Below are 26,687 nucleotides of genomic sequence, written 5' to 3'. Positions count from 1 at the left end.
GTGTGATTTTTATCATCTCTTGAAGACTCACTGAATGAACTGCTGGTTTGTACTTCTTTATTCATTATATGCTCATTCTCGCATGTCTTCTTGGTGACTGTCTAATGTTAATTCCTAGGGAGTTTTGTTTCCCCATGAGAAACTAATGCAAAATATAACACTGACTGATGCTCACTTAATCTAGGTTACATAAGATGAAGGAAAGGGCAAAGAAACTCAGGTGCAAATCTCTTGAAATAGATTTCATCAGAGTTTGTATGGGCCCAAGTTAATAGTCCTTCAGTACGTGGTGACATTCCACACCCCATAGGTGTTAATGAGTTAAGAAGCCTATCCCAAGTTCCGATTTGCCCCAAAACACTCATTAATTGACTTGCTCCGGATCACACAGTGGGTAAATGAAGGAGGGAAAAATTCAAATCCTGTACCACTGGCACAGGAAGCAGCTTATTCAGAGCTTTAGTCCTCTGCAATGACTGTCAAACTTAATAATCTGTATTACAGAGTCTTATTACAGTCATGGCCCATATGATAGCTTTACAAGTATGATTTATAAAAAAAACATATTACTGGATGAAGTTGTGCTTCTATATAAGGTTTGAGTATAGTAATTATTGACTGCCTTACATGTATACTTAAGTTACACTGTTCATTAATTATATTGTATTACAGTACGCGGTGAAACAATGACAGCAGTGAACTCGTTCAGATGTGCATAGGTTCAGAAAGTATCCCAAAGCATTTATCACATAAAAAAATGAAGAGTGTAAAGTGAAAAAAAGCAGAAACTCATGCAACTTAATTTACAATGTTCTTATGCATTTTATGCTGTTAATATTTCAGCTACTCAGAGCTATACCAGTTGGAGTTGGCCAAGTATATGGTTGTGATAACCCTTGGACTGGAGGAATCTTCATTACTGCTTTGTTTATCTCTTCTCCAATTATTTGTTTCCACTGTATAATTGGTTCTACAGCAGGAATTCTAGCAGGTAAGACAGTAACACTGAACAAGAGATTTTAAGCAAATGTCTTTTCTCAACAAAAACAAAGATGTGAGATTGCTATATTGATCAAAGAGAAAATAATGTACCTCATGTTTTAAACTCTTAAGAGAGAATTTTAATTTTGCTTTTGTAAAAACTGCTGTATCTTACTTTATATTTCTTGGAGAATCCTACAACCATGACTGAAGCGACTCTTCTTACACAACTTTAAATTGATCTGATTCCTAAGAATTCTATATTGAGTATTGAAAATGTTTTTTCATAGATCATTAAGAACTGGTTACTGTTAAGCTCATAGATAACCAGAGAGACATTAACTCACAATCAGAGCTGGACATAAGGCTCATAGGTGAATAGTAGGCTTACTGCCCCAAAGGCCAGTTTTACGACTAGCTGTGTTATTCCACTAGATGTTCAAATTATCCTTACCATGATTTTCATCTGTGTACTTCCTGTTTATGAATGAATGTTTCTGCAGTCATACTGATCAGCATTTGTGAGTATTAAAAGAGAACCTTCTGCAGGTTAGGGGAATCTAAGTGCCATTTCTGTCCATTAGTAGCACAAGGGGTAGTCCATAGATAAATTTCCTTATTTTCATCCAATGATCTAAGTTACATTCAAATAGGAAGGGAATAAGCTTTATTTTATTTAAAGTCTGTTTAACTTCTTCTGCAACATAAAGTCTCTGGATCTGGTATTTCTGTTACCATTGACTTGCAGATGTGTAGTAGGTCTATCAGTACTGGACAGAGAGTGCCTTATAGGCCAACACAAATCACTTCTTAATAGCCTATAAGAGACCAAATATAATGATAGAATATTTAGGTGCTATGTGTATGTTATGTGGTTTAGTCACTGTATTCTGTTTGTGAGAAACATCTGTGATGGTCTAATTGTTGCATATGTCTGGACAAATACATACCAAAGGAGGCACTATACTCAATGATTTCCACAGACCTTGTGAAGACTGGTAGAGATGGGTGAAGGCTGACAGCCAAGCCAGATAGAATTGTGCAGATAATTCTATCATTTGTAAATATGAATGTTGAACTTAAAACAATGTGGCAACATTGCCATCTGCTGTAATGAAAGCTAAGTCAAGCATTTCTTGTTGGTCCTTTGAAATTAAAATTATTTCATCACTGCCTTTGGTGTTTTACAAGTCGGCTCCAGTCCGGCTAGATGAAGGCTTCCTGCCTAATGTTTTAAGGCTAAAGTTAACAACCAGAATTTACATGTGGAATGTCCTTTATTACTCTAAATGTAAAAGAATGTAAATGCAGTTTCTGTCAGCCTGGGAATACCAGGAAGGTCTAAAAGATGATGTAATGTTTAGCAGAATTGGAGTTTCAATTTAAACAGTGAGAACCAGAGATTATGAAGCATTTTTGTCTGACTATCCAACTCACAGCACTGCCTATTGCTCTATGTAAGTAAGATATTTTAGAAGCGTGTTTTCTTATAGATAGCTAGAAGCTAGAAATATTAGACTAAGTGTTTTTCTGTGATGTCAGAACTGTACTACTGATTTATTTTAAGTATTTCTGTGTGATCTCTGAATGTTTGACTAGCACTGACTGTATAGTAGAAAGTATTGTCTTGTGGTTTTAATTATTTATTATTAAATATTTTGAAACCTTTTAACTGTGTCTGGTTTGTGTAGAGATAATTTAAGCTCTAGAAGACATTGCATATTTAAAGAGTTTATTGTACAAAGCCACTCTAATAAGCCTTGAGACTGTTTAGTCACACTTACCAATTGGATAATAATATTGCACAGTAATAATTGGACACCCTTTTAAAGCCCTTTGGGTAGCTGATAATATTAGCTGGGTGGTGGCAAGTGATTACTACCGTATAGTCTGGGTAAAAGGGGCACAGCTGGAGAACCTGTGCCAGCCTTCGCTAGAAGTGTCTGTGTGGTTGTATAACCTCTTATCTCAAAGTGTGTGTGTGTGTGTGTGTGTGTGTGTGTGTGTGTGTGTGTGTGTGTGTGTGTGTGTGTCTGCTACTTGGGCAGGGACACAAAGCACTGGTTGGACAGAGAGAGTGCTGGAGATTTTAGCTTGCCCAGCTAGGCTGAGATCTGAACACTATAGCTGTGCCAGTGGGGAGACTTATTGGGGACCAAGGCAGCAAGGGAGCGACCAGCCCCGGACTGACTGTGATCTCTGTGTGCTCTTAAGGGAAATCTGCACTTTACTGTGTGTATTTGTTATCCTTTCCTCATATACGAGATGCCGTCTCTGGTGTTGGTGGTGAGGACTGAGGCTCCTTGATTGCTGGGTCAGGGCACGGGTGTCACATATTAATTGGTGGCAGTGGTTGGGATATCCACCTCACATATTAATTGGTGGCAGTGGTTGGGATATCCTCACATATTAATTTGTTTGGAGGTGGTGGGATATCCACATCACATATTAATTAGTTGGCAAATACTAATTGGCTTGTAGTGGTGTGGGTAGAATGAATCCTGTAGCTTGTGTGCAGTGATCTCTGAAGGTGCTTTGTACTCTAAATCAGCCATGCAGTGAATACTCAAGAGTTCAGATCACAATTGTTTTATTTCTTTTGTTAGCTTAGTTAGTCAGGGTGAGCAGGCAGCATATCAGCAGATGAGTATGGAAAGATGACAAGTAGCCAGCTGGCGGAGATGTGCCAGGCTTGGGGACTGGTGCATGGTAACCTGACTAAGGCAGACCTGATTGCAGCCTTGGTTACACTTGCATCAGAAAACAACAACTAGGAGGACAATCAGACTGGCAGTGGAGATATAATTCCCTCAGAGAATGGACAGCTCAACATTTCTGCAGTGGACTTAAAAATCCAGCTGGAGCTAAAGAGACTTGAGTTGGAGGCCAGGCGTGTGGAATTAGAAGCAAATGAGAGACTGCAACATTTGCAGGCTGAGGAGAATGAGAAACTGTTATGTCTGCAAGCTGAGGAACAAGAGAGACAAGGGCAGCATGAGAAGGAGATGCTGACTCTTCACCAGAGTCATGGAGGTAATGGGGAAGGGAGTAACTGGACCCCAGAAGCACAAAAGGTCAGTAAATTTCTTCCCCAGTTTAAAGAGGGAGAAAATGTTGATAGTTTCATTCATATGTTTGAGAGGGTATGTAAACAGCATGAAGTTGACCAAGGGCCCTGGGTACAGTTCCTGACCCTCTTACTACATGGTAAAGCTGTAACTGCATTATCTAAAATGTCTAACGTTGCATGTTTTGATTATACTGCTGTAAAGAAATGTCTTTTAGAACTGTTTAAGCTAACACCTGAAACGTATAGGAAAATGTTTCATGAGAATAGACACAAGGCAGATGAAAGTGTGTGTGTGAATATGTTGCTGAATTGAGCACTTATTTCCATAGGTGGGTGAGTAGATGTCAGGTCACCACTACTGAAGGGCTGGCAGACCTTTAGGTGAGGGAACAAGCCCTTAGCACTTTGCCTGAGGACATGAAGATCTGGTTAGCTGATAGACAATGTGCTACTTCAGATGAGTTGGGGAAGAAGGTAGACCTATACCTGGCAAGCAGGGCAGCCCTGCACAGGAAGAGGAACCCCAGTACTGCTCATGGGTCTAAAGGAACCTATGGTGGGCAGCACAGACTGCCACAACAGAATCTGCCAGTAGCAGGGGAAGCCACTAGTCCAGGTGCATGTCCAGGAGCTAGGGTTAAATGTTTTGAATGCAACCAGTGGGGCCATGTGGCATACAGGTGTACAAGGAGACAGGGTGGGGAACCAAAGGTGAGGGAGCTAGTAAGTGGGAAAGACAAAATGCCAACAGTAGGTTGTCTTGAGACAACAGGGGTACTAAACTACCATCCTGCAGATGTCCTGATAGGGAAGGATTTGGATGAGGCAGTACCATGTACTTATGCAATTACATGCACTCAGGCTAGGAGACAAGCATGTAAGACTGATAGCCTGGGTAGACCCAGACAGACTGCATACTTGCAGCCAGGACTGGTGAGGTGGTTACTTCAGGGAGGGAGCTACTCTGTAGCAGTGAAGCTGAAGGTGAGCCACAGCTGCTTGTGTGTACTGATGTTCCCTTGGACAGAGGCACTGTAAAGGTAGAGGTGAGTAGCAGTACCCAGGCTGGCAGTGAGGCACCACTGTCAGAGGATGCCAGACTTCCTGTGGAAGGGGAGCTGGGAAGGGTTACAAGGAGAGAGTTGAGAAAGGCTCAACTCTCAGACCCTACATTCCCAGGCCTGAGGCAGGTAGCTAGGGAGGCACCTGATTTTCAAGGAAAGGGGGAATCTGTTGACTGGGACAAAGGGTTAATATACAGAGAGTGGACCCTGTATATTATGTATAAGCTGTGCCAGTGGGGAGTCTTATTTGGGGACCTTGGGAGCAAGGGAGTGATCATTGACTGTGATCTCTGTGTGCTCTTAAGGGAAAATTGCACTTTACTGTGTGTATTTGTTATCCTTTCCTCATATATGAGATGCCCTCTCTGGTGTTGGTGGTGGGGATTGAGGCTCATTGATTGCTGGGCCAGGGTAGGGGCGTCACAGACCTCATAAACTCTGTGTTCACCCAACTGTTTCCTGAGTGTCATCCCAGCATCCTAGCACAGATAAGTACTTTAACTGATTTTTTTATACTTTTATAAGATATCTAAGAGCACTGCTGCTGCATTTTCAAATTATTTATTGCATTTTTGACAATTTATCATTGTAAATTGGCATTACTTTACACCGATCTTGCCATTGTTTTCTCTGCATTGTCTTTAATTTAAAAAATATGCACTTCTAGCTAGTTTTTTTTTTTTTTTTTGATTATCCTGTTTGAATTCACGTTGGGCTAACTGCATTGTGACTTTACATTAAAAAGCATGCAACTGCATTCATAGTGGCAGTAGAAGGTAACCTGTACGTCTGAGCTGAGAATCACACAGGAAGGCAGCCTTAAGTGAGACAGCTTGATTGCTCAAATGGCTATTTACTTTATTTAGTAAATTTTCTCTGCACTTATAAATCTTGCATGTCTGCACAGCTCTTGGCTCACTCCCACACAGTTCACAAACACTTGGTATGAACCCCACTGTTTTCTGTGTGTTTGCCTTGTATTCAGTCTCATCCTAGCATAGATAAGTACTTTAAATGATTTTTGCACTTTTATAAGATATTTAACAGTACTGCTGCTGCATTTTAAAATTACTTATTGTATTTTTCTGCATTTTTAACAATTAAAAGTTGGTTTCTCTGCACTGAAGTCATTTTAAACATGTATGTTTTTACTTTGTTTGTTGAATTGTTCTATTTGAATTCACTTTGGGTTAACTATTGTGTGCATTTTAAGAAGGCCTGAGACTGCATTTCTAGTAGAAGTAGAAGGTAGCATGGTCTGTCTGAGCTGGGAATCACAAAGGAAGGCTTTAAGTGAGACTGACTGATCAGAGGGTTATTTGCTTTATTTTGTCAGTTTTCTATGCATCTATAAATTTAGTGCATTTGCATAATGCTTCTCATCTTGCAACTCTGTCCTGTATATACGGAGGCACAAAGAACTGAAATTTTCCATAGAAACTACACTGACATTTCCATGGTACTTAGCTGTTCAAAAAGGAACTAGTTTGCACATTGTGGAACACACCCCAGAAGTTTTGTCGTATTCCTGATTGTTTTCTATACTCTTACAGCAACCAAGCTAGCCATTCGTAAACCCCCCCATGTACCACCCCCTTGTTGAACACAAAATGAGGTTCCATAGTCATGAACATGCACTTTCATACTATCTCTTCAGTCAGGCTGGTGGATATTGGTGTCCTGAGGCAATGAAGCAGTTGTCTCATGTTTACTGACCACCACTTAATTCTTCAGATATGCTGTGTGAGGGATGTTGTTTCATAATGCAACAAAAGGCAATGTTCTCACATGTAAGCACTGATAATAACAGACAAGTGTTTAGTAATCCACACAATACTCACCTCACATAGTGCGGGCCAGTCATATATGCTGAGGCTCTTAAATGTAATATCCCTAAACCACAATGACCTCCTAGATATAGCACAAACCAAAAAGTATCCTCAGCAACCTCAACAGTATTCTACAAAATGAACACCCAACACTTTATTTATTTGTCCTTTGCTGACCAGGTAAGTCCCACTAGCCTCTTTTCAGGGGATACCTAAAGTGGTATTTATACTACTACAATAAATTTGTCCAGGGCATTGGGGAACTTCCCCTTCCCATTTTGAGAAGCAAATGGTGTAATCAGAAAGTAGAATGTCAAGATTTTTTGTGAAGACTGGTAATAGATAAATTGCCAGTAAAAGGAAATATCTCATATAAAAAGCCAAATGATAGAATATGTTTACATTGTCAAGAAGAACTATGGAACGTGTTTTTGAAATGTGTAAGAGTAAAAAAGTTATGGGGAAAACAATGTAAAGATTTTTTTGATGATATAAAAGAAATGGATATAATAAAAATGAATATGATTAAAAATGGATATAAGAACAGAAATAAACGATATGTTAAAAGAATAGATAAAAAGGTTATTTTATGTTATATGGGTTATATGGAATGAAAGATTAAATGAATTAGAAGTTATGTAGTTACCATAACTTGGGATCGGTGTTGTCCATTTTCATTCTTCCTCACTATTGGGTTATGGATCCAACCCTCGGATACAACTTAGCCACATTTTTTCAGACTTGGATCCTAGTTTTGAGCTCCTCCCCTACCCACAATGCCCTACACTCTCTGTAGCTTCCTCAGATTGAGTTTGCTGCTTTATTGCCTTCTGGATAAAGAGACAGTATAGACAGAAAGAAACCAGATGCTCAAACCAGGAACGTATTGATTCCTATGTATCTAATAGGTTCTCTAGGAGCCAATAGATGGGTGATGGCTAGCAGGGAAGGTGAGGAAGAATAAAAATGGACAACACAGATGCCAAGTTATGGTAAGTACATAACTTCGAAATCTGATACTGTCATTTTCATTCTTCCTCACTATTGGGTCAGAGTCCACAGCTATGTTACTGTCGGGTGGCATCAAGGAAGGATAAGCTGGAGCACTGTCAAACCAAAAGATGCTCTACTTGTGGAGATTGTCCAATTTATAATGAATCACAAAGGTATGAGTATTTGACCAAGTGGCTGCAGCACAAATATCATCAATCAATGCTCTGGAGGAGAAAAGAGATGATGTAGCCATAGATCTAGTAGAATGGGCTTTAGGAGGGGAAGACAAGTTCAATCCATTTTTTGAATAAATTAGTGAAATACAGCCAGTAATCCATTTAGCCAATGTAACTTTGGAGACTGCTTGACATATATGGTTTAGCGAGAAATAAACAAATAGTTGGTCAGACTTTCTACACTGTTTTTTTCTATGAAAGTAGAAATGCAGTTGTCTATGAACATCAAGCAGATGCAAAATACGTTTGTCCCTGTTAGAAAATTTTGGAAAGAAGATTGGAAACTGTATACACTGGTTTATACTAGTCTATGTGCCTACCTTAGGCATAAAAGATGGATTGGTATGGAGAGATACTCTAGCTTTATGAAAAATGATGTAAGGCGGTTTTGAAGATAAGTCCTGAAGTTCAAAAATTTTTCTTGCTGATGTGACAGCTACCAAAATTATGATTTTCCAAGAAAGGAATTTCATTTCACAAACATTCACTGTTTTAACGGATTTTTGAATTAGTCCTTGAAGAATAATAGTCATATCTCAAGGTGGAGTAGGATCTTTTATCGGGGGTCTAAGCAGAAAAATCCCTTTCATGAAAGTCTTACATAATTTAGATGTAGCAAGGGAGCCAGAAACATCTTCTGTATGAAAACTGGAAATGGCTGCCAGCTGAAGTTTTTTATAGTGGAATAACTAGCCTCTTCCTTGAAAAGAGAAATAATAAAGAGAAGGATGGCTGAATTGGGGCTGAGAAATTATCAATATTTGCTTTGAATGCCCAAATGGCAGATCTTTTCCATTTGCTTTAGTACACTTTATTAGTAGAGACTATTTGGGAAGCTAAAACTATGCCTTTAACAGGGGGAGCAAGCTTAGACCTTTGTCGAATTACTGGAAAAGGAGATACTAAGTGGTCACTGTGAGGGTGAGTAGACTGGGATGTTGATTCCATGATGGATGAGATACGAGGTCCTGTCTGGGCTCAAGAATCCATGGAGGATATTTCAGATGAGACCAGAGAAAGTGGAACCATACCTGATGAGACCAGGAGGGGGCAATGAGGATTAATGAACTCTTCAGTCTTCTGGCTTTCTGCAGAAACTTCGGGATCAATGGTAGTGGGGGATAAGCATAAAGGAGACTGGAGGGCCAATCATGAACTACAGCATCCCTCAGTGACTCCCCCCAGAGGGGGGATCAGAGAGATAATGCATGGAAAAAATGGAAAAAATCTAATACTTCCACTGATCTTCAGTCCTACAGAGAGCTTTGTCACTTAACTAAAAAAAGGTCACCCTTGGCAAGAAAAACTATTTCCAAAAACCTCTACATAATCCTCACTCTAACCCCCAAAAATTCTGGCAATCAGTAAATACACTACTACATCCTGGTAACCCCTCATCATCTAATCATGCTATAACACTCTCCCACTGATGCTGCTACTTTTCTTAATTCCTTCTTTATTGAGTCTATTCACAATCTAACCAAAAATGACACCATGACCTACCCCACTCTTCCTTTATTAACCCACCCAACCCCCTTCTCACTTAAAACATACTCTCCATCAGCTGATAACCTACCTCCTCAATTCCTAAAACTTGCTGACAGTTCTATAGCCTATTCCATCTCCATCTTACTCAATAGTCAATCAAAGGAAACACCGTACCTGAAATCTGGAAGAAATCCTATGTCATACCCTTACATAAAGGTGGCAACTCAATTGACCCCTCAAATTTCAGGCCCATTGTCATTCTTACTCCGCTGTCATAAATTCTCAAAAAGTGCATCCACAAACAGCTCCACAAACATTTTCTCAATCTCCTCCTTCTAGAAAATCTGCTTACCCCTACACTGTATGATTTCCTCCCAAATCACAGTACAGCTACTGCTCTGATATCATTCACTAATTCTATTGCAAATTCTCCTGACCACAACAAGCTAATCTCATGTTTGTTTCTGGACCTCTCCAAAGCCTTTGACACTGTTTCTTACAATTGCTTCTGTCCAATCTAGCTACCCTTAATTTCTCCAACTTTGCACTTTCTTGGTTCTCCAGCTATCTCTCCAACAGATTAACTGGCAATCAAAATTTTCTCCCTTCTTACCAGTACAAACTGGGGTACCCCAAGGCTCCATCCTTGGTCCTCTGTTATTTAATATTGTTTGTAATGACCTTCATTCTTCTTGTCCACTCTCATCTGTCATGCAATATACTGAAAATTCCACCCTCTGACAATATCACCAACCTTCACACCCTCACCCAAGAGTCTCCTCACTCAGTTGAAAAATGGCTAACTTCCAACCAATTGCTACTTAACCCTAAGAAAACAAAACTTCTCCTATTCCTCCCTAAACCTCTCCAACGTCATAAAGCTATCTTTACTGTCTGCTCCCTTAACATCATTATCTTTGTTGAACCTCACACCAAATTGCTAGGAGTTGTTATCAATGACAACTAAAGTTCAATCTCTATATTAAACAGTGCATCAAAAAGGCATATCAAAAGTTAGGCCTGCTATATAGTCATAAAAAATTCCTCACAGATGCATCTAGGCTTTCCCTTGCACAAGCATTCCTACTGCCTACCCTTCTTTATGCAGCCCCTAGGAGGAGGTGGGAGCTTGGCATAGTGGTTAATGTGTTTACCTTACATACACAAGGTCCTGGGTTTGATTCTTATAGAGGGTAATTGCCTAGGTTTAAAATGGCCCACAAGGGCAGTTAGCCTAGTACTACCCTATGAACCCTATTCTCAGTAATATCCAGTCCAGTCTTCTGTCAGAACTGGAACTCACCTATAATAAAATTGTATGATTTGCCTCTAACCAACCCTACCCCTCTCACCACTGCCTATCCTTGAAAAACCTGCAGTGGCTGGAATTTCATCATCAAATCCTACTACTCCATCTTCTCATAGCTCATTCAGTCTTACATGAACCATCCTCCTATCCCTCTCTCTCTACCCTCATCCAGCCCTATACTCCCAACCTCACCCTCCTATTCCCAGCAACATCTTCTGCAAGTCTATGCACCCAACAAAAACATTGGTAAACTCCTTTACAGCTATCCAGTGACAAATGCTTGGAATAAATTACCACTAAGTGTTAGATAGATTTCTAAGCCCAATTCTTTCAAAACAACACTAAAGGAAACTCAGAGTATATCATGGGCATGCTTATGCTATAACCCGACTTAATCCACCTCCCCTCCTATAATACTATTGCAGCAACCTTTTCTCCCACCTCTGTCTGCCTTTCCTTCTAATAAAGTCTACTAATAGTCAGTAGTTCCTACAGCTTCCACAGCTGTAGTCCGTTAAATTGGCTCTTGCTCTTGGCTTATCTCCTTTTTATGTATTTGTTACTTTCTATATTTTCTGCATTCTGCTTACTATTGAATGAAACTTCATACTATATTATGTTTTCAGTTTAATGACCATTTTCTAGCCTGTTGCTTCAACATACATCTCATACATATTGTAATTATTGCAATTTTAGTTATAACTCTGTCATGTGATTACTTCTGTTACTTGTACTTTTTGGAGCTTTTCTCCTCGGGCATCCGTTGAAAAAGGACTAACCTGGTGAATAATGTCAAATAAAACAAAAAATAAATAAAATACTTTCTGCACTTGTTGTTTTGGGGAGAAGTAAAGAGGTTGCAGCAAAGCTGGCCCCAACATCTTAAAATCAGATTCACCACTAACTGAGGGACCACTCATGAAGGGTCAGAATAGACCTGCTGAGTTTATCTGCTAGAACGCTGGTTTTCCTGGGTACATGTGTTGCAGCTAGAAAGTGGTCTAAAGATATCATCCATTCCTAAACCCTCATGGCTTCTCTGCATTATGAGTAGGAATGGGTTCCTCTTTTTTTGTTGATATACCAGATTACTGACATGTTGTAGGTGTCTATTGCAATTGTCCCAAAGGGGAAGCTGTCCTGAAAGGCTTGCAACATTAGAAGAACTGCTTTCATCTCTATGACATTGATATACAATATGATCTCTGAGAAAGACCATGTACCTTGGACCATCTTTCCCTAGAAATGCCCCCTCCCCCCACACTATGACTATGGGGGGAGGAAGAAGGAATGGCTTGCCCATGAAGAGGTCATCTGAATTAATCCAGCATTGAAGGTGTCATCTACAAATCAGAGTTAACTTGATAGGAACAGATAATTGCTGGTAAAGAATAGACCACTGAACAGCCAAGGTCCAATGGAGGACTTGCGTAAAGAATCTTGCTAAGGGTATTAGGACAATGGCAGCTGACATAGAGCATCTTATCAACAGAGATGGTAAACAAATTATATCCTATACCTGGTTTCATAAGAATGTTATGAGATGAGGAGACAAAGCAGCTATCTGGTGCATTATATCTAGAAAGGCACCAACGAATTCCAAACTCTGAATGGGGGACAGGTTTGATTTGGTAAGAATTATTGTAATTCCCAGGGAGCTGAAGATCTGGAACAAATAGTCCCAGGCCTGAAGTATTGATGCCAGGTTGGGGCAGTTAGAAGCCACTCATCCAAATATGGAAAGACCTGGAATCCTTTGGTGAGCTGTCATTACTGGCATGCATTTCATAAACACCCCAAGGGCTGTGGTGAGTTCAAAGAGCAGAGCTCTGAACTGGTAAAGACTGGGTCCCAGCCTGAAGTGCAAATGACTTCTGCAGTATCTGTCCATTTTCAATGTGATAGCACAAGTCCTAAAGGTCTATGGAGCACATCCAATCATCCTTGAACAACAGTGTTAGAATGGACTGAACTGTAGCCATCTGGAACTTTGACTTCTTTTCCATATTGATTTAGATGGCTCGAATCTAGAATGTCTCTTAGGTCCACCATTTTCTTTGGCACTAAAAAGAAGTGCGAGTAAGTTCTGCATCCTCTTTGTTTGGTTGGAACCTCTTGGATGACTCTTTTAGCAGAAAGTTTTGAATTTCCAACACTGCATGCTCCCTCTTACTGGGGAGTACATGTGGGAGATTCTTTTGTTCCACTGCAGGTGGAAGAGAAAAGGGAATGTAATAACCTCTGGATATTATGCTTATCACTCAGGAATTTGTTGTCAGATTGTTCCAGGCATCTAGGGTGCAGGGAACAACAACCCCCAACTGCTGAGACAGACAACTGGGCAGCGCTTCAGGAGTGCTGATAGGGCTTATCAGAGGAAGGCTCTCTGAAGTCCTGATTCTGCAGACCCCCTCTGCCTCGGGGGTGGTGTCTACCATTGAAACTTCCTCCTCTGCCTCTGAAAGAAGAATCCCCTGCATTGATCCTAAAAAGATCCTTGAGACTTTCAAACAAAAGTCTTCTTACTACCTTGCTGATTTCTGGAAAAGGTGTGCTGAGGGGTAGAAGACTTGATCCCAACAGCAGACAGAGTTTTTCCTTCCTGCTTGCTGTGGGTAAGAGTCTCTTTGATGAATGGTCCAAACAAGAGGAGCCATCAAAGGGACATTAAGAAAGGATATATTAAAAAGTTCCACAAAGTCACAAAGCTTCATCCAGACTTGTCTTCTGACTACAATATCTGAGCCAGCTGCCCTTGAGGTACCCTCTGCTGAATGGGAATGAGTCTCATGGAAGATTTAGTCACAGAAGCAAGAGTAGCCAACTGGGGAGATACTTTCTTGAAGTCCTTATCCGACATGGGCTTTGCGAGAGAGTTGGATAGTTCTTTGACCCAATCTCTTAGCAAATGAGTGAAGTGTGCCAAGTAATTTAACAATCTCACTAAAATGTAGCCAACACATAAATATGCTTACAAAACTTGTCCATCACTCAAGACTCCCTGTTTGGCAGATGGACAGAGGAGCTCTGTTTGGCTAACTCCTTCTTGGTGGCTGCTACCACAACCATGGCATCAATATGGACACGTTTGGACTAACAAAGTCTGTCTTCCCCACCACCCCCTCCCTGTTCTTGGTTGTAGTTTAAATTTGGTGGCATTTGCAGTCCCCACCCCACTGTAGATTTGATCTAGGACACTCCCCCAGTCCCATTTCTTTACCGCATTCTACCTAATAAACCATTTCTGCACTTGCTTTTAGTCTTTTTTAATTTAATTACATTTTTTCAAACTGTGTGTGGACTAATATTGCTACATACTCAAGTGTGCCAGCTTGCACTGCATGTGAATTGTTTTTACTACTGTTTTTGCTGCTTTTCTGGAAAAAAAAATTGTAAGCCTGTTTTCTACCTTTCCTGTAATTAGTGTTTGAGATACAGATTTGCTGTATCCAGGACTGTTTGTAAGCTTCTGAGCCCCCCAAGCCTTTCTGTGTTGGAAGAAAGCCTTCTAGCTGATCAGTAGGAGTGGTAAGCATTAGGTAACCTGTCTACCACATAAGGAGTGGTTCTGGCCCAGAATTTGTAGTTATTGGCCATTTGGGCAGTCTTCTGTCTCTCTCAACTTGTTGATTTGAAGGCCTACATTTGCACTTGTTTCTGTCCTGTAACTCCTGGGCCCATCTCATTTGCTCACTCAAAAAAAAAAAAAAAAAAGAAAAGAAAAAATGTATCTGCTTTTACTGTATTTGTGTTTCTTCCTACTTTATTTTGCTTTTGCGTGATCTTAATAGTACTCAATTGTATTTATTACTGCTTGGTGTAACTCATTCTAAGCCTTTTAGTTTAAGCACTTGGGCTTCAAACCAGTTGTTTTACATTAAGAAGGTTTGTGGTCTGCACTGTAGTGGCAGAACAGGTAGCTTACATCCTTCTAAGTTGGGAAGTGCTGATTGAGGGCTCGGTGTCTGTTATTCTAAAAGTGTATTAATTCTGGTTTAAGCACTTGGGCTTCAGGCCAGTTATTTTACATTAAGAGGGTTTGTGGTCTGCACTCTTGCGGGAGGAGAGGCTGGACTCTGACCTTCTGAGCTGGGAATTTCTGGTTAAGGCTTATAGTGCCTGCATATTTGAACTGCTTATTACTGAAATTGGTACACCTTGTTTGCTGTAGCATAGACTAGATCCAGGCCTGCTGAATCTAGCTTTGTTTGTATAACTTGAGCACTAATCCAGGCATTTTTTTAAAGTATTCAAATGTATTTATTACTGCTTGGTAGTAACTTGATTAAGGTGTAGCTATCATTCTAAGTCTTTTGGATTAAGCACTTGGGCTTCAGACCAGTTGTTTTACATTAAAAAGGCTTGTGACCTGCACTGTGGTGGCAGGACAGGTAGTTTACATCCTTCTAAGTTGGGAAATGCTGATTGAGGGCTCAGTGTCTGTTATACTAAAAGTGTATTAGTTCTGGTTTAAGCACTTGGGCTTCAGGCCAGTTATTTTACATTAAGAAGGTTCGTGGTCTGCACTGTTGTGGGAGGAGAGGCTGGACTCTGCCCTTCTGAGCTGGAAATTTCTGGTTAAAGGCTTATACTGCCTGCATATTTGAACTGTTTCTTACTGAAATTGGTACACCTTGTTTGCTGTAGCATAGACTAGATCCAGGCCTGCTGAATCTAGCTTTGTGTGTATGCTTGTTGTTTGTTTGCTTGTTATTTCCCTGAAACGCTAATTCCACCTAAAACATGGCTTTTCAGCGCTTCTGTGGATCCCTAGTGATATCTGCATTGCTTACTGTACTTATTTTCTTGTTTCACTTGAAAGAAAGTTACTGTTTGTCATTTTTGCATTTAAGTTACCTGGCACTTGCTCACTAAAGCAATTATATAAGTCAGCACTAAAAAAATTAAAAGCACTACACCCTCACAAACTCCCCTTGAGTACCTTGTTCCCCATTGGCCCTTTTTTCAATTATAAAGGAATTCCCAATACTATTCTAGCATGTCCAAAGGTCAGTTGTCAATCTCCTCTCTGGTCCAGCTGGTGAGTCTGGGAATCTTGAGGCAGTGTTACAACTGCCTCATGTACACAGATAACCCTCTCCTCCTCCCAACAAATTCCAACACATGCGAGAGATGCAACCATATAGCCAAACTGGAGGCTAAGCTCTCTCAACTCAGTACTGACGTAACCAGTCAGGAGGAGAAGGAAACCACACTCACTACAATTCCAGTCTCACATAGACCTACCACGACAGCAAACCAAACACATAAACACACAAAAACATACTCGGAGGCTCTAAATAAAAATCTGCCTAAGCAGCAGAGACCTCGAAAGCAGACACCCAAGCAACCGCTACCCCAAAACAAAACACGTGCAACACATAGCTCACAAAGCCAGTGTGCTGAACAGTCACAGCCCTTAAAGCTAAACAACACACCTGATACACTTGTAATAGGTGACTCTATCGTCAAGCATACTGACGTCCCGCTCACCAGGCTGAACAAGGAGAAGGTCATGGTGAGCTGCCTGTCGGGCGCTAGGATCCGCCACATAACACAAGCATTCAGGTCACTCCAAGGCAAGTACAAATATGACTCAGTCATTGTCCATGCTGGTGCGAATGACCTGAGACGTACCTCCCTGGACTACATGAAAAGAGACATAGAGGAGCTCTCTGAGCATGTAGACCAGGCCGGTATGACCCTGACCTTGAGTAGCATCTTACCCTCACCAAGAATGATGCCACAATATGAAGACAAGATGATCAATTTCAACAATTGGCTTAAGTATTGGTGCCATTCAAAGGGGATCCAATGCCTGTCAGCCTGGGATGACATGCTCGACAAGCCATGATGCTTCGCTATGGATGGCTTGCACCTGTCACCCCTGGGCTTTCGGATATTGGCAAAGACTCTTGCTTCCCCCATAGTGCCTTTTTTAAACAAGGCTCAAAAGACAAACCCACCTCCATAGGTGTCACAAGGGATAAGAAACTAAGAGTAATGCTACTCAACGCCAGAAGTCTAAACCTCAGGATGCACACACTCGAAACTCTCCTTAGCATGGAGAACATTGATATCTGTGCAGTAACAGAAACCTGGTTCAAGGCTCCCGAGAGCACCCCAGCACTACCAGGTTATACCTCATACCATGCTTTTCGGCCCCAAAACTTGGACAGAACCACAAAAGGAGGGGGAGTATCAATATTCGTCAAAGATACCCACACCTTCAGGTTGGTGGCACAGCACGAAGCATCAGAGACTATCCATGTGCAGCTAACAGTGGGTAAAACTGCCTTCCAGTTTATAGCCTGCTACAGACCACCCTCTCAAACCCAGGAACCCCACTCGGCCTTCCTGAGAACACTGGAAAATATGAAGGTCTCTCCAAACACCATTATATTGGGCGACTTCAACTACCCAAACATAGACTGGGAGCATTACTCTAGCTCCAACACCCTAGTCCAAAGGTTCCTAGAATTTATAAACTCAAATGCTATGGAACAACTTGTTACCACTCCCACAAGAGGGGAAAACATACTGGACCTGATCATCACCAACATGGGGACTCTATGCTCCAGACCAGAAGTGTATCCCTCACTGGTAAGATCAGACCATAAACTAATCTCACTGGATATTCACATCCTGACCCCACCCCCTGCCCAGAAAACCACAGTGAAAAACTTCTCTAAAGCAAATTTCACACTCCTCAAAACTGAGGTGGAATCCTTCAAAGCCCCCGAGCCTGTGGAAAATATGACCCAGACTGCAGAATCCTTTATAAACGCATTCTATGAACACCTTCAGGAATGCATGGATCATGCAATCCCAAATAAAACCAAGACTCAATCCTCCAAAGGCAGACGTCCTGTCTGGTGGACCCCAGCCATAAATGAACTATACAATAGAAGGAGGAAGCTACTACATGATAGAGCAAAATCCCAAAAAGGGAAGGCATCTCTGATCAGTATTAGCAAAAAACTACGGGCACTCATAAAATTGTCTAAGGCCAGCTTCGAGAGAAAAATTGCACAGGACACTAAGGATAATCACAAGGCTTTCTTTAGTTATGCTAGGAACCTGGGTGGGAATTCCCAGATATGCTCAGAATTACTCCAAAATGTCAAAAAATACACCAAACCCACAGACACTGCCAACATCCTAGCTGACAGGTTCAGCGCAAACTTCTCCCCCCCCTCCTCACCAAAAGGGCAAATATCTATCCCAGCAGAGTGCTGCCCCCCTGACATCTCAGATGCTCAGGTATGAGCCGCCCCCTCCAAAGCAAAAAACACAGCATCAATGGGACCAGACAGTGTCCCAGGCTGCATCCTACATGAACTCCTAGAAGAGCTAAACCCAAACATAAAACTACTGTTCAATCTCAGCCTTACTACAGGATATTTACCCAAAGAGTGGCGTACAGCAACAGTGGTCCCTCTCCACAAAGGTGGTGCCTCAATGGATCTCGGAAACTATCACCCCATAAGCCTGACTAGCTTGGTCTGCAAAGGTATGGAAAGGATCATCATGGACCTCAAAAATAAAGATATTGGGGACCTACAGACACTGGATCCTACCCAGTTCGGCTTTGTTAAGGGCAGATCCTGCCTGTTATATCTGGTTGATTTCTTTGAAACAGTCACCAAGGCCATTGACGAGGGGAAGGTGGTCCACACAGCCTACCTGGACCTCGCAAAAGCCTTCGATACAATACCCCACTCGGGCATTATAGATAAGCTCACCAGCTTAAATATAAACCCCTATGTCACTAGATGGGTTGCAAACTGGCTCAAGGACAGAACCCACATGGTTAGAATTGCTGGAGCCATGTCAGACTCAAAACCAGTTACAAGTGGCATCCCACAAGGCTCAGTCCTGGGGCCTCTCTTGTTTGGTATATATTTCTCTGAGGTACAGGCCAACACGGAAGGACTGTGGCTGACCAAGTTCGCAGATGACTGCAAACTGGGCGCCATGATCGACTCTCCAGCCGACACAAGCATCCTCCAAAAGGGCCTCACAGAAACAGACAACTGGTGCCAGAGCCATGGCCTCAAGCTAAACGCCAAAAAGTGTATAGTCATCCCCTTTGACAAAAACAAAGTGCCCACAAATTACCACATAGGTGGTAATCCATTAAGTACAGAAGAAGTAATTAGGGACCTGGGGACCCAAGTTGACAGCAATCTCTCATTTGACAACCATGTGGCCAAAGTGGTTAGAAAAACATTTTATATAGCCCACCTAATCATGAAGGGATTCACATCTAGATCAGGGGAGGTCATCGTGCCTCTTTACTCATCCCTCATCAGGCCCATAATTGAGTACAATGCCCCTTTTGGGATGTACCTTACCAGACACCTGCAGCAACTGGAAAGACCCCAAAAGTACCTCACCAAGAGGATCAAAGGGCTCAAACAGATGCCATATGCTGCCTGGTTAAAGAAACTCCAGCTCTACTCAGTGGCATACTGCCTGCTCTGAGGTGAATGTGCCTGACGTATAAAGCCATATCCAACCCGGAATTAATGGACATGCTGCACCTCAGAAAATCCAAATCCCATCGAGCTACGCGCTCGAGAGACTTGAACCTCAGCACTGAAATAAATAGGACATGCTGGAGGGACAGATTCATAACCCAGAGGCTCCCTTCACTCTGGAATAAAATCCCAGTCCAGGTTAGGCAGAGTCCCTCATTGACTCTCTTCAAGAGGAATCTTGATGAGTGGATGGAAGATCATAGGTTTACCCCGGGTATCACTTCTGTGTCACTGTTAGACAGAGGCACAGTATACTAACCTCGAAAAAGGGCATAGCAAAATTAATTTAAAATGGGTGGCGAAAGCCAAACACACTCTGGCTAGGCTTATAAATGCCCTAGGGCAGATAGCCTAGTATGAACCTATGAACCTATGAACTATAAATAAAATGAGAATAAAACTTACAAAGAAAAGGCTTGACTTATCGTCACCCAAGGAAAAACTCTAATGAGACCAGAAATCTGCATTGTGCCAGCTAGGCGGCAAATGATATCTGAGGAAGCTACAGAGAGTGTAGGGCATTATAGGTAGGGGGGCTTGAGACTAGGATCTTAGGTTTGAAAAAATGAGGCCAAGTTGGATCTGAGAGTCGGATCCATAACCCAATAGTGAGGAAGAATTAAAAGGACAGCACCATATATTATGTTTAATGAAAAATGGATTTTAGCAACAGTATTAAGTAAAATCAGATGGTGGTTATGGAAAAGGGAATGGGGTCTAATAGGGATGAAAGTTTAGCATGATTATAAAGGAAATTCTGATTATGTGTAAACAGGTTTGTATGTTTATACATTTGTGCATATGTAAATATTTCTAAATATGTAAATATTTTTTTAAATAAGAGTTATTTTTGTATATAAATAAATTATTCTTATTCATTTTAATAGGTGTTGTGGGATCTTTTACATCCATCTTAGCTACCACCAGCCCAAGCAGATTGAGCCTCATTTTAACATCTCATCCAAAGGACAGCATAATCAGGAAAGCAGCACCACATTATGCTGCAGTGCAGTGTCACTAATTGACCTACCTGGTGTGGGAATAGAACTCATAGCTTTCTGGACAAAAGGAGTATATGCTACCTTTTGTGTCACATCCCACAGTGTCTCAGCCTCAAAGCTCATAAGGCACACTACCATACAATCTAATATTTTGACCATAGGAGACTGCATTGTGTGACACATGGATAATCCACTCACCAGGCTAAGTGCAGAGAGAGAGAGAGAGACATAGTCAGTGGATATGAACATACCACCCTGGACTACATGAAAAGAGATATGAGGGAGCTGTTGGACTGTGTGTCTCAGGCTGGGATGAGCCTAGCAATGAGCAGCATTCTACTTTCTCTGAGTAAGATGCCACAGTATGAAGAGAAAATAACTGACTTTAACAACAGGTTTAGAGTATGGTGTCATTGAAGTGGGATACCATATTTGTCAGTCAGAAGGATATGTTTGACAGACCAAATTGCTTTGCCTGGGATAGTCTGTACCTGTCCCCTCTGGGATTTTGAATATTGGCTAAAACCTTGGCCACACCCATACTGCCTTTTTAGGCAGACATAGCTAAACCAGCCCATGAAAATTTGAAGATGTTACTGCTCAATGTCAGGAGTCTAAACAAGACGCTCCGCACCCTTTAAATTCTCTTTACCCTGGAGAATGCATAGGAAGGGAAAAAAGGTGGAGGTATTTCTATTTACATTAAAAGCAAACACAGTTTATGTCTGGCCCATCAGTATGATGCTTTTGACCTTCTCCACATCCAAATTACCCTAAACAAGTTCCCATGCCATATCTTGATAAGCTATAGGACCTGTTCCATAACCCAGAAAATAATAATCTTATTGGTTAAACAGGTAGGCCCACAGTCCCTTTTCAGGGGCAACCTGGGACAAGTGTCAAAATAAGTGGCTAGTAAGGCCATATAGTAGGCAAAGGGGAGTGAGGGAATCAAACTTTGTACCACACAAACTGATGCTTGCAAATTTAATCTCTCTACCCACTTTCAGACAGAAAAAAAAAACTATAATACATACTTAAATGTACTGGAGCACACCCCATTCAATACAGCACCATGCTCATGGGCGTCTTTAACTTCCCAATATAAACTGGGAATCATACATGACCCCTAATATGCAAGGCCAGAGATTCCTGGATTTAGTAAACAAAAATACATTAGACCAGTTCATCTGTATGTCCAATAGTGGTGCAAACATCCTTTTTTCCCCATTTTTTAAACAACTTTATTAAAATTTCACTTACATAGGCACACATACATTAACAGAAAAGAAAACAAATCATATTAACAATTTTTTTTCCATTTACACTCGTCATACATTATATTTTTACTTACTTCATAACAACTACCTTTCAGTCCAGCATTACAAACATCCCTCAGTTCCTGCCTTCCCTTAAACCTCACACCTCTTGAACATTATTCTGCATGTATTGTTCCCACAAATTCCATTTATTGCTATGTAATTTGCTCCTTCTCCTTTCTACATATTCCTCTTCCAATTCTTTTGTCTCTTTCAATATTCGGTTGCTTACAATATAGTTGGTTTAGATTTTGGTTTCCATTTTCGACTAATTGTCCAATTGTCAGTCACCAACTTCCTTGACAGTGCAGATCTTGGGGTCACAGTGGCCTTGGGCAATGGGAAAACAAAGGAGTAGCTCTGCAAAACATCTGGTGCATAGATCCATCAGAACACATGCTGTCAGTAGATCTTTGTGATTCAAATGGGAGTGTCATAAGATGTTGATTCATAGACCATTGTTGTCTTCTCATGTAGAATATTGATAAGGGAAGAATGGTTATGGAGACTACCATTGACACCAGAAGCTGAAAGACCAGCCTGGCTGGTGGAGACTGAAGAGATAGCAGACTTTTGCTTGAAGTTCTAATTTGCACAATCTGGACTGAAAAAGCTGAGCTACTTGAGAAACTGTGTCCAGATGAGGCCCTATGACCTCCAGGGTTCGAGTGGGAAGGAGGTGAGACTTGTTATATTTGACTGTGATGCCCAGATGTAGACACTAATGGAGCAGGTAGTCCTGGTCTGTGTCAGTAGATGCTTGGTGGGAGCCATGAGGAGCCAGTCATCGAGATATGGAAACATCCAGAATCCTAACATACTCAGGTGAGTTGCAAACATTGCAATACATTTGGTGAATACTTGGGGGGGGGGTCTGTGTTGAGACCAAAGGTCAGGACTCTGAAATGAAAGTGACTGGCTCCCAGCTGGAAGTGAAAGCATCTTCTGGGTCATCTGTCTATTGTTATGTGATAGTACACATCCTGGAAATATATCAAGCACATCCAATCATCCTTCCAGAAGAGAAGGAGAATGGACTGAACCAAGACCATTCAGATTTTGGAGTGTCTGGCAAATTGGCTTAAGTGGCTTAGGTCCAATATGGGCTTGCGGTACCCCGTCTTCATTGGCACCAAAAAGAATCTGGAATAAGTTCTGAATCCTTGTTGGTCTGGAGGGAACCACTTGGATGACTCTTTTTCTAAGCAGCTTTTCTATCTCTGAGGCTGCTTCCTTCCTCTGATGGGATGGTACACTGGAAAATTTTTGTGTGTGAATGGGTGGGGCAAGGGAAAATGGAATATAATTGTCTCTGTCAATTATTCTTTGCACCTAGGCATCTTTGATGATGGATGTCCAAGCTTCCTGGTGCAGAGATATGTGCCCCCAAATGTCTCCAGAGTGCAGCAGCTGAGAAACCATTTAGGGGCAATGAAAAGTCTTCTTGGTAAAGGGGCCTCTGAAGCCTTGGTTTTGTGGGCTTTCCCTGCAGTGTGGGTGACATTACAATTCCCAGCAAGCCATGGGGGAATCTAGCTCCACAGGAGTCCTGATAGAATCCTTGCAATTTCCGGAACCACATCTTTCTATATCTGTTATGGTTTCTTGAGAAGGTCCTCTGAGGGGTAGAAAAACATGTCCCTAGATCAGATAGAGTGTTCCCATCCTGTTCTCTTCAGGCAAGTACCTCTTTAATGTTAGATCCAAATAAGGTAGAGCTATCAAAGGGTGCATTGATGAAAGATGTCATTTAGGGCTCGGCAAAGTCACAAAGGTGTGTCCAGGTGTGCCTTCTAATGGTAATACATGAACCTGCTGCTCTTGAAGAGCCTTCTGTAGAGTATGAAATCAGACACATAGAGGTGTTTCACAGGGACTGAAGGGTGGCCATTTGCAAAAAGATGGTCTTTTTATCCTCCGCCGATTCTGACCCTGAGAGAGATTTGGTAAGCTGTTTTGTCAGATGTGTATGAAACCTTGTTAAATGTGCTAGGTAATTCAGCAACCACAGAGCAAAATTTGGTGAAACAAAAATTCACTACCCGAATCTGTCCAGTGCCCTAGACTCTCAATAAGGGTGGAGGAAAGAGGGACTTTCCTCTGCAAGTTCCTTTTTTGTTGCTGGATCAACCACCATGGCATCAATTAGAAGACCCCTACTCAATGGGCACAGTCCATAGGTGCAGCTAAGTACTTTTCTGGTTTCTTAGCAATGGGGTCTGTCATATCCAGCTCTTTCCAAGTTGTTGTTGTTGTTTGTCTTTCGGCTTTTTCCCGGTAAGGGGTCGCCACAGCAGAACTCCGGTCCGCTAATGATTGGCAGTAGAATGGTGCCAGCTCGACGCCCAACCTTCAATGAAGGCATGCCCATTTATGCATGCACATCTTTCGAATGCTACCCAACTGTGGGGAGGACATGCAGACTCCACACAGAAGACCCTCCCAAGCCAAGCCAAGAATCGAATGGGAGAACCTCTTGCTGTGAGGCAACAACTCTACTGCCATACCACCGCGGCATATCCAGATCTTTCCAAGCCCAATGGAAAATGAGGTCCACTATTTCATCCACTGGAGGTACCACTCAGGATGTAGCTAAGCTGGTTCCAAAAGCTAAAGGAAACATCAACTCCTCCTGGGAAGGGGCCTTGGAAGATTAAATACCTTTCTGTCTCAGAAGTTTGAGAATTTTTCTGAATGAGACAATTTCAGGGGCTGACCTGGGGGACCCCTCCCCTTCATTAAAGTCAGTGTCTTCTGTTAAAGACTCTTGTGGGGAAACAATGTGCCTACTCTTGCACTTACACTTCTGGAGAACTTTCTCATGGGGATGATCCAAGGAGAACCTAGAAATGTTTGGAGAGTCACGTAAAAGGACTGTATCAAGACTATAATGGACTGGCTGTCCCAGTGGGACAGAATGAGCAGACTCAGGACCCAGGGCAGACAGTTGTGAAGGAGAAGATCCTGAAGGGGGTAAAGATGCCCTGTTTCCAGTAATGTGGAGAGCTCTCTCCACTGCCCCAAATGCAGATGCTGATGAAGAGCTCAGGACTCCTCCAGTAGGAGTGGAAGCCACCTGCATGGAGAAATCTAAGGCTTCCCCAATGACTGTACCTTGTCGTAGATGTCAGAGCTGAACTATCTAGCACCAAGGCTCTGAGGGGAAGAGACAGGTCCATAAATCTTGGAGTTGAACCCCTACTCCCGAACCCAATGCCAAAGCTATGGCTGCGAGATCCCTCCAGCTCTGACAAGGTCAGTGCTGGCTAGACCAGAAAAGACATTTGAGTCGATCAAGGCCAGGTCTTTGGATCCAACCCAGACAATCCTGGAATTCTTGGATCTTGAGCATCCGAAATTAAAGGATGGATCAGAGTAGGAGCCATTAAGGGTGTTTGAGCTGATCTAAAGCTCATGGGTCCAATGTGAGATGGAAGTAGAAGAACTCGCACCTGAAAATGGGTCTTAAGAAATTTTGTAATCCAGCAAAATGGTGAACGACCAGCAGGAAAAGCAGCAGCAAGTTTAGCATTGATAAGACATCCTTTAGTAGGTTAATTAACAAACTCACACTTAAAAACAAAATAAATATCAATAAATAAAGTGAGATGCTAGCAGTTTCATCCTGGTACCCTCCAGAGCTTCCTCAGATTAATGCCCCACATATTATAGAAAGACAACAAATTCCCTATTAGACTGGATCATAGTATAAGACCCAAGCAAATACACCACCACTGGTACAATGTCAGACTGTCTCACTGATCATCTTCTAATCTATACAACCAGACATTTCACACATCCACTTAAACAGCATGTTTATAAAACAGCATACAGCCTTTCCAAGTATAATGCAGATATGTTCATTACTACCTTATCATCTACTAACTGGAACTTCCTAGCGCAATGTACCAGTACACCATCTGAGCTGTAATATTGAAGGCTGTTTTTTAAAATATATCACTCAGTACAGGTATAGAATAGTAGGGAACCAACACTGTGGAATCAGTCATGTTTAGTATATATAAATATATACATATAGTCAGGCACACTAATGTCCCACTCACAAGGCAAAACAAGGAGAAGGTTATTGTCAGCTGCCTGTTGGATGCCAGGATCCGCCACATAACCCACACACTCAGGTCACAACACAACAAGTACAAATATGACTCTGTCATTGCCCATGTTGGTGTGAATGACCTGAGATGTACCTCCCTGGGCTACATGAAAAGAGACATGGAAGAGTTCTCCGATCTTGTAGCCCAGGCAGGTATGACCCTAGCCCTGAGTAGCATTCTGCCATCACCCAGAATGATACCACAGTACAAGGACAAAATGATTGACTTCAACCATTGGCTAAGCTTCTGGTGTCATTCTAAGGGGATCCACTATCTGTCTGCTTGGGATGACATGGTTGACAGACCACGATGCTTTGCCACAGATGGCCTGCACCTGTCGCCCCTGGGATTTTGGATACTGGCTAAAGCTCTTGCCACCCCTATAGGCCTTTTTTAGGCAGGGTGCAAATAACAAATTCACCACCATAACAGGAACAGGCAGCAAAAACTGATGGTAATGCTACTCAATGCTAGAAGTCTAAATCTCAAAATGCACTCACTCAAGGCATTCCTTAAAAGGGAGAACATCGATATCTGTGCAGTAATTGAGACCCGGTTCAAGGCTCCAGAGAGCACCCCTGCACTACCAGGCTATAACTCATACCACACTTTTTGGCCATGTAACCTGGACCGAAACACCAAAGGTGGAAGTGTGTCCATATTCATTAAGGATATCCACACCTCCAGGCTAGTTGATCAGCATAATGCATCCGAGGTTATCCAAGTGCAACTAACTCTG

At 41.8% G+C, this 26,687-nt stretch overlaps 1 protein-coding gene across 3 annotated transcripts in view; it reads left to right on the top strand.

The window, feature by feature from the left end:
• LOC122810872 (urea transporter 2-like) overlaps positions 1-26,687 on the top strand; it is a 1,000,121-nt gene that overhangs the window by 664,522 nt on the left and 308,912 nt on the right. For all 3 annotated transcript variants that reach the window (XM_044082418.1, XM_044082423.1, XM_044082429.1), the window contains one exon: positions 844-991. In XM_044082418.1, the coding sequence (XP_043938353.1) occupies positions 844-991 (148 nt within the window). The remainder of the gene's footprint in view (positions 1-843; positions 992-26,687) is intronic.

The sequence above is a fragment of the Protopterus annectens genome, chromosome 1.part1 (genome assembly GCF_019279795.1).
Source record: "Protopterus annectens isolate FY-2018-M chromosome 1.part1, PAN1.0, whole genome shotgun sequence".
NCBI classification, from domain to species: Eukaryota; Metazoa; Chordata; order Ceratodontiformes; family Protopteridae; genus Protopterus; species Protopterus annectens.
This window is presented reverse-complemented; position numbering and strand designations above follow the sequence as displayed.